General features: G+C 38.9%; 1 protein-coding gene across 4 annotated transcripts in view; it reads left to right on the forward strand.

Moving 5' to 3' along the window:
* LOC136854655 (uncharacterized) overlaps positions 1 to 8,081 on the forward strand; it is a 51,929-nt gene extending 43,848 nt beyond the window's left edge. The window contains exons 1-3 of one of the 4 annotated variants that reach the window (XM_067131232.1): positions 6,607 to 6,735; positions 6,877 to 6,982; positions 7,198 to 8,081. In XM_067131232.1, the coding sequence (XP_066987333.1) occupies positions 7,292 to 7,930 (639 nt within the window). In that variant the 5' untranslated portion in view covers positions 6,607 to 6,735; positions 6,877 to 6,982; positions 7,198 to 7,291 and the 3' untranslated portion in view covers positions 7,931 to 8,081. Of the gene's footprint in view, positions 1 to 6,606; positions 6,736 to 6,876; positions 6,983 to 7,197 lie in introns of those variants that run through there. The other 3 variants (XM_067131231.1, XM_067131234.1, XM_067131233.1) reach the window with 3 other exon arrangements.
* The last annotated feature ends 5,914 nt before the right edge of the window (positions 8,082 to 13,995 follow it).

Genomic DNA, 13,995 nt, shown 5'->3' on the forward strand with positions numbered 1-13,995 from the left:
GCACATCCTCAGAGGCACAGTTACTTCAGGACAGAGATCACCTGCTCACATTATGTCATAGCCTGGGGATTGCAATAAACTCATAGAAGTTGGGTCTCATCCTCAAACAGCAGACAGAGCACCTAGTTAGTTTTCCCTGCCAACCAGCTTGGTTTTGTTGTGCCTTGACAACCTGTCATATTTGAGAAAGTTCATCCCGCATTGATGGCTCCCTTTGAGCTTGCTTTGGTAACAGCTGAAGCACCTCTTATCAGCTCCAAGTGATCTTTCTTCCCAGCTCACTCCATGACCAGGGGAGATCTTAAAAGATCTCTCATTGTTGCTGGATAAAAGGAGCCCCCTATCATTAGTTTTCCAGGGCTCTCCACCTACTGAGATGTGTCTGCTCACAGCCATAGCAGAGGGTGATAGGGGTGTACACCTGAGTGACTCATTTGGCTCAAGTTGTGGACTGAGGATGATCCTCATCTGCACATCAGTAATTTGGGAAAGCAAATGGTGCTGGTAGCACTGCAAGAATTGCATGAATGTTTAGTGACAACACGTCTATAGGACTTCCATCAACAAGTAGGGGAGAAAGGACAGTTTTCTTTCACCTTTGTCAGCTTGTGAAGCCAGATAATTCCTTAATGGAGTTTAGGTAGACCAGCTTGGCTACCAGAGGTATTTAGTAGACTAATAGTGCAGTATTTAATTGGCTGAGCATGGGGAAGCCTCTTTTGATCTCAGAAGCACTATTGATCAAACTGTTTGCCACACAATTAACAGGGAGCTCACTGGTCAGCTATGGAGGATGCCTCCCATCAACCTTGGGACATTCTGGCTCCTACACCATCGCTCCATTCTCTGTCGCAGTCTGACAAGAGATGCTAGAGCTTTTTTTCCCCTTTCTGGGACTTCTGGGTGGTCCAGACAAGCCATATCTGCTACCAAAATAGGACCCAATCTTGCAAGCACCAGTAGAAGCAAGTAGTAGTTGTTTAGGAATGCTTTTCTTTCTTACTTTGTGGTGTATTAGACAAGCTTATAAACTTCCAAGTTGTCAGTCATATGGTTTGGGTGAAAACTCGCAAAGAGTCAAGGAACGAATCCTGGCATTTCTGAGTAACTTGTCAGTAACACAGTTGATAAGGACAATCTGCCTGAAGCTGCAGACCACTTTTCTCACCCTATCTAAGGGACTTCATCCATAGGTTTCCAGACTCCTTTTCTCTGGGACCTGTGATGACTGCTCAGCATGTTGTTTAAGCACCCAGACTTTTGGACTGAAAAGCAATTTTGCCTCAGAGTTCGTAAGGCTAGTTGAAAAGTAGGGTGACTGGCATCTTTTGAATCTTCCTTCTTCCACCCTCTGCATAGGTGGCTGCTTAATTGAGCAGCCAATCTTACAGCTTCAGCAGATAAGATGTTACTATTGTTTTCCTTCTGAAACCGTCAGTCTTTAACCAGTATAGCATGTGGTTATTGGATAATTTTCTTGTACAGGCTCGGGACCCTTTCGTTCTGGCAGAGCTTTGCCAGATGGAGTAGGAGGTTATAGGAGACATCATTTCCCTTTGGTCACTTTCATGACTGGGATTGTGACATTTCCAGGTAGGTTTTCAGCGTCCAGTCAGCTGGCATAGACGACCTCCTACCTAAAAAGTGATTCTACATAAAAGGCCATGGTTTGTATTCCCATAGGAACAAATAACAAAAGTTTTAAATATAAGATTTTCCAGGTATACAAGCCAGAGCCTTTTAGTTTATTACTCACCTCTGCCACCCAGATGTGTGGCCTAAGCTGAAGGAAAAGCGATTGGTGATGGCAGGGGGTGAGGTATGTCCCCCTCGTAACCAGTAGTTAAATACCTCATTACTAAGTTTCAGTGACTTATTCTAGCTTATGCTTAGGAATACTCTATGTAAAAGGCTTTGGTTTGTATGAATAGGAATACAAAATACACATTTATTTTTTGAGTTTCTTATGTTTTCTCATATGTTTCACAATAAAACTGTCAGGACCTAAGGACTAAATTTGTAGAGCTAGAGCTGCTTATTCACGAATGTATGGCTCTAACCGTATGTTATCGGAAATCATGAAATCATGCTTTATATGAATATCCTATGGCTTAGGGAGTGAGCTAGTTACAGAATAATTATATATACATATATTGTATATCCATAGGCAGGTGCCATGGTGGAAGTCTAGTGCATGTTCACTGTGACATTCCCAGATAATGTTAGTCCTACATACTGTACTCCCCTTCAAGTGCGGATTTTAGTAGCAGAGTTTAGTAGCATTGCAGATTGGCCATAGAAGAAAATGTAGGTTGTTCCTTTTAATTAACCCCTAATGACTTATCTATGAAGAGGTGTTTTGAGTTGATTAATCATTTCCTTAATTGCCATATCCACTTTGACCTAAACTGAAGGCACCCATTATCAGGTGATGCTCAGAGCAAATGCAAATGTTGTAAGTTAATTACCAATAGAAAATGAAGCTCTTCCAGCTCTTGCTATAGGTGAACTTAATCACTTCCATATACAGACAGGTACCTAGTCATATATTGACCTTTTCAGTAGTGCAAATTGCCTTATTGATTTTCAGTGGAGAGCATTTTATGGATGACAGGCATACAAGTGATCGTGAACCCATTATAGGTGAAGGTAATATTACTCCACCTTAGGACAAGTCATCTCACTAGGAAAGTGCTAACTTGCCAAAAAATAAGGAACTAAGTTAAGAAGGTGGTGCAAAAGTGTTCCAAAGCATAGATTATGCAATTGATTTAATGGAAGTCTTCACACTGTTGGAATGTACTTCATTCCAAAGGCCACAACTTTGTTTTGCCCCTGACCAATTCCTTAGAGGTCGTCAGAACTTCATGTATTACACTGAGCTATGGGTGCTGGATTAACGAGCTGCTGTAGAAACTTCACAGCAAAAAATGTAATTACAAGAGATACAAATAACATTTCTGACACAATAAAAGGAGCTTGTTATCTGTTTTCTCAGCATTTCTCAGTGAATAAAAGAATGCCCCCCTTTGCCATTCAAAGAAAAGCTGATAAAATTCTGTGCAAATTTACACCAAATCCTCGTGCTTTAAGAATCATTGGTCAGTGGAAGCGTTTTGGAAGTGAATAACACATTGGCTGAGCCTTTTAGAAACTACTGTATCATAAATAAGAGAAGGCTCTCAAGGTTACCAGTATCACTACAGAGAAGAAGCCAAAGCCACTCTGCTCCAAATAGGCAGAAGGTCTACAATATCCATTTTACAGATAGAGTTTTGCTTTTCCATATCAACATGCATTGTCAGCCTCTAGTTCTGAGTGCTAAACTATTTATTATGAATATGAATAAAATTTGTGATGACCATGGTTACCCAAAAAGCCAGGAAAGGACAAGATTTGAGCTGCAAGTCACCATCTACCATCCATTTCCTTTATGAAGATTCTTAAAAAGATAGTCAGTGCAAGACTTGCAAGGATATTAGAAAGAAAGGTATTCTATCAACACAGTGTGGTTTTTGAGAGCATGCTCTACCACAGACATGCTAATTCTTATTGAGTCATCTGTTCTCTACGAGTATGCTAGACATTTGCATCCAGGGAGTGTCACAAGACAGTGTTCTTTAAGCTCAAAAAGTCTGAGGAATGCATTTAGGCATTGAATTCTTCAGTGTACATCTCGGGATTGAGTTAAGCTGTCATAATTTTTTCAGGCATATTCGGCATGTCCGCTCTTTAAGGTTAGAATAGTGAATACTCGACATCTGAAAGACAGTGCCAAGGAAGAGGAGTTCCTCGAAGTGCCTCCCCCCCCGTTATTTTTATTTATTTTTTCTGTTAGATTTGAGCGTCTTTCTGATTTTTGGATACTCGGAAGAGGTCTTATATGATTTTGTGTGGTTCCCCTCAAAACTCGTTTTCTTGGAGTTTAACTATAAAAAACGTGAATTAAAACTGAAACTATACTAGTGTATGATGATAACTTTTTTTTTCTTAAAGGTTAATCTCTTCAGGAGTACAGTGTGTGTGTCGTGCATACACTAGCCTTAGTCGTGTCGGGAGGCTGTTCAATAAACTTGCAAGCCAGTCTCGATTCAGCTTACTGATCTTTATACAACTTTCGACTTTTGGCACGGTCTAAGTAAAGTTAGTTGCGAGAAAAGTAACTTTCCAGATAAGTAACAAACGCTTATAGCTGGTTCGCTTAAGGGAGATTCTTCGGTGACCCCTGTGCCTACAAGACATGTGTTTGGCGGACTCTGATTGGCTGGTACCGGGAGGTGGGCGCTCGCTCAGTGTCGCATAGTTTCGTCTGTAGCTTAGAAAACTAGCAACATGTTTATATTTATTCATTTATCTCACATTTTGCACAAGATGGGAAAGTTTTGGTCATCCCATAGGATTCGTTATTAATTGTACAACTAAATCATGATTCCCTGAAATCAATAAGATAAAACACAAAGGAATTACGGCAAGTAAAATTGAAGAGAGAAGCATTTAATCTTTATACCTGTTTTTACTTATCATTGGATTTTGCATCATTCATGCGATCAAGATGAAATAAGACTTGTGTTTTCATACAGTAAATTCACCCTGAATACGCTGGTGCTCTCAGATTTTAGATGCGTGTGATATGTGAGGAGAAAATAAAGAAAATATCTTATGTTCCATCGTAGATCGTGCTTGACTCAGTTTGCCGAGAGACGCTGAGAGGACCTTGGAGAGGACCAACGGTGTCTTGCAGTCATCGTCTCTCGGCACTACTGTCAAACTGAGTCAAGTAGAGATGCAGCATAATGAGACATATTCCTCATTTTCTCTTCACATATCACACGCATTTAAAATCTGAAAGTACCGGCGTATTCAGGGTTAATTCATTGTGTGAAAACACAAGTGTTATTTTATCTTGATCGCATGTATGGTGCAGAATCCGATGATAAGTAAAAACAGGTATAAAGATTAAATGCTTCTATCTTCAATTTTACTCGTTGTAATTCCTTTTGTGTTTTATCTTATTGATTTCAGGAAATCGTGATTTGTACAATTAATACCGAATCCCATGGGGTGACCAAAACAGTTTGGAGAGTAGATGAATTCTTGAAGTTTCTTATGTTCGTGAAACTTTGTATCGATTTACGTTAATTTGTTATATTTCTAGATTGTGAGTTGGCCGAATTACGTAACGTCTACTTGTAGTAATACAGTGCATATGCCAGAGAGAGAGAGAGAGAGAGAGAGAGAGAGAGCAGACAAATTATAGTACTCGGTCTTTACATCTCTCCCAATAAATGTCTCCCAGAAACGAGAATAAATAGAACTCAGGCTTTACATCTCTCCCAATAAAATAAATGTCTCCCAGAAACGAGAATACAATGCTTGAGTTAACAGGAATTCATGTTAGCATTAACTGACAGAGAGCACCACAGTCACGAGTTACGATTGGCCTGAAGTGAAACGTTTCGTGGTTCAGTGATACCGAACGTGCTTTCCTCATGCGAATCAGCAATTAAAGACTTCCTTATGATTCTTTAAAGTAAGACTGTTTGAGAAACTTTTTATTACAATTTGAGGGCAATAATGTTAGAAAGATATTGCTAGAAATCGCATTTGAAAATCTTAAGACGGCGTGGCATTTTTTTCTTGCATGTTTGCCAAATCTGCGTATACCCTAAGGAGATGGCGAGGAGGTAAGAAATATAGTTGTAGCTCAGTAGATCTTGCTCACCTCTTCTCATTAAAGGACCTGTGTACTTTACAGTTATGCAGTCGTGACAAACTTTGGCATCATAAAATATAAGAAAAAAGCTCCCCAAAAAACCATAATTACTAAAAGAATACCAGCGAACCTTAATAAGACTGAAAATGATGTAGGTTGTGCGTTAAAACACTGTCCAAAATTATGAATTACATGACGTGCCACTGTTATTCCTTCTCGGAAAGAGAGATTTCGCTAATATTTAAATATTAATTAATTTTGTTCACACTTCATGTATGACTAATTTACCGTTTGCAAAAGAACTTTTGAATGTAAACTCTGCTGTTTATACAGAGGGTTATTATAACAGGTCAAGGCGATTACCTCCCACTTTTTTTTATATATCTTTTGACGCGCGTGCACCTAAATTGTGAATAAATTCGCGGATTTAATTTTTCTCTCGTGTTCTAATCACAATATTTTTAAAGCCTCGCCCCATTACCATCAGAGAGCCTGCTTTCACTCATTGTCTGACAACACGTTCTAACCTTTCTGCATTACGTAGGTGCTTTTGTTATATTATTGTTATACTACGTTCTATGTGAAATCGTTTTCCTTTCTTAAATGGTTTTCTTTGAGCGCAAGTAACCCATACTATAGTGTTTCCGGAAGGAACATGGACTTTGCCCTCGGTATATCGTAAATTTTATAGATGTACATTCAAAAAAAAAAATAAAATAAAATAATGGCGAAAAGTGAAACGTTGATTGCTATGATAGTTTTTAGTTAGTTTCATTTTCGAGATTTTTCTAGATGTGTATCTGTTGAAAAGAAGTGACTAGCCGGATATTAAAATGAACAGGCACGTCCGTATCTGTGAGCGTGTTTGGTCATGATGCAGTCGAACGTTTTCTGTTGCATCACGTTGTGGCGTTGGCCGGCGCTGCGGGCTGGTTACTTATTCTCGTCTTGTTACAGAGCTTACAGTCGTTTCAAAGCCCTGTTGGAGGGAAGACCGGTATAGACATTCCAGGAGATAAAGGGTAATATATCACAGGATTCTAACAACTGTGGTTTTGTTAACTTGCTACTGAGGAACGCTGAATTTAAAATATCTGTCAGAATGTCAAAGCATATGCTGACTTGTTTCCATGCAAAGTTATTATTATTATTATCTTTTTCAGAACTGACGTGGAATATATTTGAAGGCACTTGGGACTAATAAGCTTGACGAGCAAGCACTGCAGTTAGTAACCCCCCCCCCATTAAAAATAAATACAAACGTAGAAGGCAAGTGGAGAATAGTGAATTTCTTTTCAAAGTGATAATACCTTTGTGACGATACATGTTCATAACATCACATGTAAGAAAATGTATTAAAAGTATCGAGATATGACTGAACACGCGCGTCTGTGTGAAGGCATCTAATTTCTGTTTTGATCGTGCTAAATGTTCATGTTACTGGTCATTTCTGATCATGGATAACTTTTCTTAACCTATTTCAGGCGTGACCCGAGTTGTACTTCACCACCTCTTCCCAGTTGGAAATTTGTTGAGAATTGAAAAAGTTAAGGATCAGTTCTGACAAACAAATCAAGTATGGTGGCCCCTCATGAAATAGGTGACCCGGTCAGATCACTTGTTCGTGTTCCTGGAAGTGGTCATGTCATGACCATGCCTTCTTCATGTCTGGATCTCGGCAAGGTATCCATAATAGCAGCATCTGTTCCCGTTCCCACAACGCTTCCTCCAGCCTTAGCTCGTCCTCTTGTACAGCGGGAAATGAACGGGAGTGATGCCAAGAATAGGCAAGGCCCAGGAGCTTCAAGAAATGGTTCCCAGTGCCCCCAGCTTCAAAAAACTGAAAAACGAGGCAATGCATCTGGAGAAAATGTAGAACACCCAACAATGAAGAAGCCGCGTCATGTGGTGATTGGACGTCAGCCACAATTAGTAATTGGCACACCAGCCGTGGTAATTGCTGCACCTGTGCAGCTGAGGTTTAATTCAGGACAGCAAATCCAGCCCCAACCACCTGCCCAAATCGGTGCTTCTCCAGGATCATTAAATGTTAACGAAGAAACACCTACAGTATCACAGCTTCTTCAGGAACTGTCTTCTCTTCAGGCAGAGAATGCCACCCTCAACGAAAGGCTGTCTCTTTTCCATCAGCTTTTTCGGGACAAGAAAAGACTGGCGTCAGTTCTCCAGCGTCTTGGAGTAAAGGCTCATCGTTAACTTCATCTTCCTAGCCAAGGAAATTACTGCTTTACTTTGTGTGAAGTGGTGATTTAGTGAAATGGGATAGGAAAATGATACATTTTCAGGAAGCCTAAGGGCTTTGCTGAGTGGAATTGTTATCGCTTTGCTTTATTTACTCTTTAGCATATTGGAATACTGAATGTGAGACTGTAGTCTAATACTTTAGTTTATGTAGCTTGTTAGAATACTATTTTATAACCTATGGCAGCAACTCATTATAAGGTCGATTTAAACCTGTAATACAAATTTGGTATTGTGCACTTTTCTTGTAGAATGCTCATTGATAATTTCCTTTGGATAGAGTTACCGAAGGACATCAGTGAGGAGGTAACTCAGTTAACGAATTTCACTATAAATATATAGTCATTTGTATTGTGCTCTTTGCTTATCAATTATCTTCATGTAAAGTAGAAACAATAAACAATTATATCAGATGGACTAGTTTTTATAATGATAATTCACCCCTATTATCCCGAGCGAAGATATTTTCCTAATCTATCGAATGGACATTCCTTAACCTTTCAGATCATTCTGAATTTACAAGGAATCCTATGGGTTTTAGCAAGACTGTTACCATTATGAACTTAGAAATTGGAGGACTCAGGACTGTGAAAGTCAAGTGGAAAAGAAGTTTGGGTGTTGTGCCACCTTGTGAAACGTCAGTGAAGGTATTCGTGGATGGAATATAAACTTTCGAGGTGTTCTTGTACCTAACGAGCCGTCCTGATAATGGCTCAAAGGTGCACACTGCACAGTCGGTCTCGTGGTACCGTTGAAATCCTTACCAGTAACCACCCGCTATTATCTAAGGCAAGGACGTGCTGACGTAAGGCCAACTTAATCTAAAACACGAAAAAGGCGAAATATAAATCTCGCAATTCTGTGGAAGTAATCCAAGGAGTAGTATGAATAAAATAAGCAGAGAGGAAAGAATAATTCCTCGAAAATGCCAATTTTCATTTGGTACTCGTTGACTGTCCAGGAAGGCATTAAATAAGAAAAGGTCAGGAAAAAGGATATTTATTTATTTAACTGATGTCCCTCGTTTCACGGGTGTGTGGTTTTGTCCTGCCTGAACTGAAAGTAAAACTAATTCTGTACAACGGAAACCTCTCGAGCTATACAACAGAAGAGTAATGTCCGGCGATATGTCGAAAATAGAATACCACGCCAGAAACGTTGAACGGAAATTTTGATTTCAATGCATAAAGAAAGGAAGTCAAACTACTGATAATTATAGATAGACTGTTGCACAGAAATAAGGAAAACTAAAACCACAAAGACAACTCTCAAAGGTGCACTGTAGGCATTACTTAAGGTTCTTTGCTTATTGTAACTGTTCATATTCATTCCATCTTCCTTTCCACCCTCCTCAAACAATTGCGTCATATTGCAACTGCTAGGTTTTCCTCCTGCTAAATCATGGGAAGGGTGGGTAGAGCTCTCGGCTAGCACGCTGTTGGCCCAGCGTTCGAGTCTCCGACCGGCCAGTGAAGAATTAGAGGAATTTATTTCTGGTGATAGAAATTCATTTCTCGTCATAATGTGGTTCGGATTCCACAATAAGCTGTAGGTCCCGTTTCTAGGTAACCAATTGGTTCTTAGCCACGTAAAATAAATCTAATCCTTCGGGCCAGCCCTCTCTAGGAGAGCTGTTAATCAGCTCAGTGGTCTGGTTAAACTAAGGTATACTTAACTTTTCCTCATGCTAAACCTTTCAGATCTCTTACTCGCAATTTTTCGTTCAGCCCTGAATGATCTCATAGGTCCCAGCGCTTGGCCTCCTGCTTAAATTATATACTCTATCCATCTTAAGGTTCTACGTAGCGTCCCTTCGGCCCCTAGCTGCAACACCTTTCATTCCTTTTACTACGACTCCATTCATCTTCTCTTTCTCGTATCTTACTTTCTACCCTTTCTTTGCCATTTTTGCAGCATTGTTTTCAGCGTTGAATATGACCTCCTAGGTCCCAGCGTTTGTACTTTGCCATAAGTGTTTTATTCCAATGCAGTTAATAAGGCTGCGTCAACGGTCACAGACCCAGAATGACCGCTGCAGAAGATACCGCTGACTCTGCCCCAACAGCTATGGAGCCTGTTCTCCCGTTTGCCAGGCCTTAACCCCCCGCTTCCTTCCCCGGACCGCCAGTAAAATTTTTTCAGTGATTCAACAGTACTGTACACTCTTACTAGTATTTGTTGGTATGGTTCACACAGTTACCTTTTAAATATTATTATTATTATTATTATTATTATTATGGAGATGACACCTACTCATACGGAACAAGCCCACAGGGGCCATTGACTTGTAATTCAAGCTTCCAAAGAATATGGTGTTCATTAGGAAGAAGGAAGACAAGGTAAAGGGAAATACAGAAAGAAGGGATCTCACTTTAAAAAAAATATATGAATTAATAAAAAGATGAAAATGCAGTACCAAATACAGCACGACCAGTCATACTAAATGTCAATTTTTCGAGATCTCATCAGTCCACTGGGAATATAATTACTTGTGATGTTGTTAACTTTACTGGACTGACATTGTCTTGCTTATTGCCAGAATTCGTTTCTGTACGCTACTCCTATAAGACTGAAGTCTATAGAGAAGTAGTCAGATATACTGATTTTGTAATGCGAGATTCAGCCTTGTCGACAGGCGACCAAAATTTGGAATATATATTATATATATATATATATATATATATATATATATATATATATATATATATATATATATATATATATATATATATATATATGAGCAGCACCATGGGTCTGTGTAAAAGTATACATGCGTACGTACATTTTTCAACATAACACCGTCAATCTCCTTGAAGGGTGGCTCCAGAATTAAAGCTCCACACGATTCTCAGCAAGTTTAGGGTTGACCTTACGCCTCTCTTGACCTAAGATGATGCAAGTATCCATTCGTAAGTGGATATACTGAAGGTTCTGTGTGGATTGTAATATATATGTGTATATATTATGTGTTTCAGATTTTGAGATTTCATGCAAGTAGTGGCACGGGTTTCTTAGTCACCCCTGGCATCTTGCCAAACGTGACGAAATCGGTGACGTCAAGATACGATACGTTTCGGTCACACTCTCCCCGGTGACCCAACAGCCTGCGTAGGTTACGAAGTATTGCAGTCTTGACAATGGTTTCCTTTTGTTCATCGCTTCGTATGCAAGAGGAAGGATGTGTCAGTCTACAGATGTTTTCCCAGATCCTCTGTGATATTTACCAGTACACATCAGCGTAAACACACACACACACACACACACACACACACATATATATATATATATATATATATATATATATATATATATATATATATATATATATATATATATATATATATATATATATATATATATATATATATATATATATATATATATATATATATATATATATATATATATATATATATATATATATATATATATATATATATATATATATAGAGAGAGTATTGCCTTTTCCCAAAGTTTCACTTTTGTTAAAATTAATGATGCTTTTCAGGTATGGGATTTCTTATTTATTGTTGCTGAGAGACCGAAAAAGTTTCCTTCTGCTCCATACATGTTCGATAACTTCTTGATCACTTCCACGCCAGTGTTATCATCTGGTTGTCGAGATCATGTAGGCCACATACAGCTTATATTCCTATCTCAAGCTTTGCATGGAATTTTTCATAAACACTTCATTGACATTTTGTCTTCTCTGTCAAACTCCACATCGCTTCTTGTGATCAGTCCTCATGTTACATGTCTTACCTTACGCCTCCCCTGTATACTAAATACAGTAATATTATTTCCCTAATTCTTAAAGGCAACCTTGTAACTTTTGCCCATAAGCAATGGGACATTATTCCTCTGTCTTGGCCATTCCTTTTCCTTACACACACACTGGACTGGAACTCGGTCACTGTTCTTTTCTGTGCTGCAGCATTAACTTGTAATCACTTGAACACCCGATGTCTTTCTATTCTTCAGCCTTTTAAGTCTAAAATTTTCACTAACTCCCTTTCATTCTTAGATTAGTTGCTTTACTTCTCATCTGCCCTCCACATTCAACAGCGAGAAAATATTTATAATTGTTTATTCTGCAGACAGCATATTCATTTAAACCTTCGACTTCACCTTCTAGAGACGAACGATTTGCCCAGATTTACCACTGAATTTGATTTTTGACTCGTCTTTTTTCGCTCTGCATCCTTCCTGTGCACAGTTTTCCCCCAATCTGTAGAAGTAGGCCATGGCATTCCCTGGCTCTGGCACTAGCAATAAATACCTTCCGGATTTCCGTCTCGAGACGATACTCGGAAGACATTCAGCCTCTCGCTGATTGGTGTCGCGTCAGTCATTTACGCTTTATTCCTATGCTCAGTCATTTTTCTATTCCGAGGATAATGGGATCTACTGGGGTTATTCGTTTGCAGGAACAGCCTGCAAAGTTTACTGGACGAATCTGTTTTGTGGATTTTATAACACCTGCAGAGGGAATGGGGAGGGGTTTATGTGGGACATGTCTCTTTCGGTCTATTCATCTGTTTGTCTGTCTCTCTGCCACGGTTTTGTTCACCCATAACTTGCATGGTTATGGTTAGTTTCAATATTTAGCAATAGTATGTTCTTGAGTCTTTGAAAATGTATACGTATTTTGAACATGTATTGTGTTCTGATAGGTTCATGTGCGTTAAATGTATTGCCAGCTGGTTTTCAAATCAAGTAATCTGTACTGGATCTTCTTCTTGTAGTTTATTAAGAAAAGACTCAGTTAACTTATGATTGTGTACAGTTACGTGTTCTAAATGACATAGTCTGCTGAGTAATAAACCATTAAAATCTTTCTGAGCTACTTGTCTCTTTCAGGACTCAAGAATGTAATTATTCAGTTGCAAATTCAGGAGAATACTGGTGATAGCTTGTAAGCGGAGCGGCCTCTTACACGCAAAGGGTAGGTCGAGAACTTAGTTATCCCCTCACCCCCTACACACACACGTGTATATATATATATATATATATATATATATATATATATATATATATATATATATATATATATATATATATATATATATATAAATAAAAGCAAGTGCCACGAAGAAAAAGTGAGGCAACGAAGTGATTGCTAGGCCTTTCGACACATGGTCCTTTACTAGGAGTCTGCTAGTAAAGGACCGTGTGTCGAAAGGCCTAGCAACTACTCCGTTGTTTCACTTTTCTTCGTGGCATTTGTCTTTATTTATACATTCATCACGTTCCATGTCTTCGTAAATCATTTATATATGTGTGGGTGTGTATTATTATTATTATTATTTTTATTAGAGAGAGAGCTAAAGATTCTCTTGTGCCAAATCATCTCTTCCCTTCGATTTCAGTACACTGTATTTACATGTCTGCATAATTGGTATTTTACCCAAAAATTTTTATAGTAACTTGAATATTGCCGTCAATTATGACTGGAGACTTATACTAAAAGTCTTGCGAACAATTCAAAGAAACGTATCCAAGTTTTTCAGGTCTCCATACGTCCGTAAGATTATCAGGGACGTTGTAAACTGCAGCTGTAAGTATATATCAATCCTTGAATTCGCACGAGCGTGCTCACTGACGCTAACGAGCTCAAAGGACAACTGTCAGTACATAGCAGAGCCTCGCCTTACTGACAAATAACGTACGATGAGAGCCAAACGCTGGCTTATTGACTTGCTCAGTTACTGACAGTTCTGTTCTCCCGTTTTGCTTTAATTTAGGATTGACATTTGTAACATTGCTCCACAGATGACCTCGTTTTGATTTGACCTCAACACTGCTTCATATCGGTTAAGTTACCGTTCAGTCATTTCTTTATCATATTTAACAAAACATTTTCTGTTAAATTAATTCACGCTTTTCATACAGTTCAGTGAATTCAGGTGTCGATGGCTTAGGTTTGTTTTTGGAATGGTTACCACCAGTAGATGCTCTCTCTCTCTCTCTCTCTCTCTCTCTCTCTCTCTCTCTCTCTCTCTCTCTCTCTCTCAACAAAG

Source organism: Macrobrachium rosenbergii, chromosome 29 (genome assembly GCF_040412425.1).
Source record: "Macrobrachium rosenbergii isolate ZJJX-2024 chromosome 29, ASM4041242v1, whole genome shotgun sequence".
In the NCBI taxonomy this organism is placed as follows: domain Eukaryota; kingdom Metazoa; phylum Arthropoda; class Malacostraca; order Decapoda; family Palaemonidae; genus Macrobrachium; species Macrobrachium rosenbergii.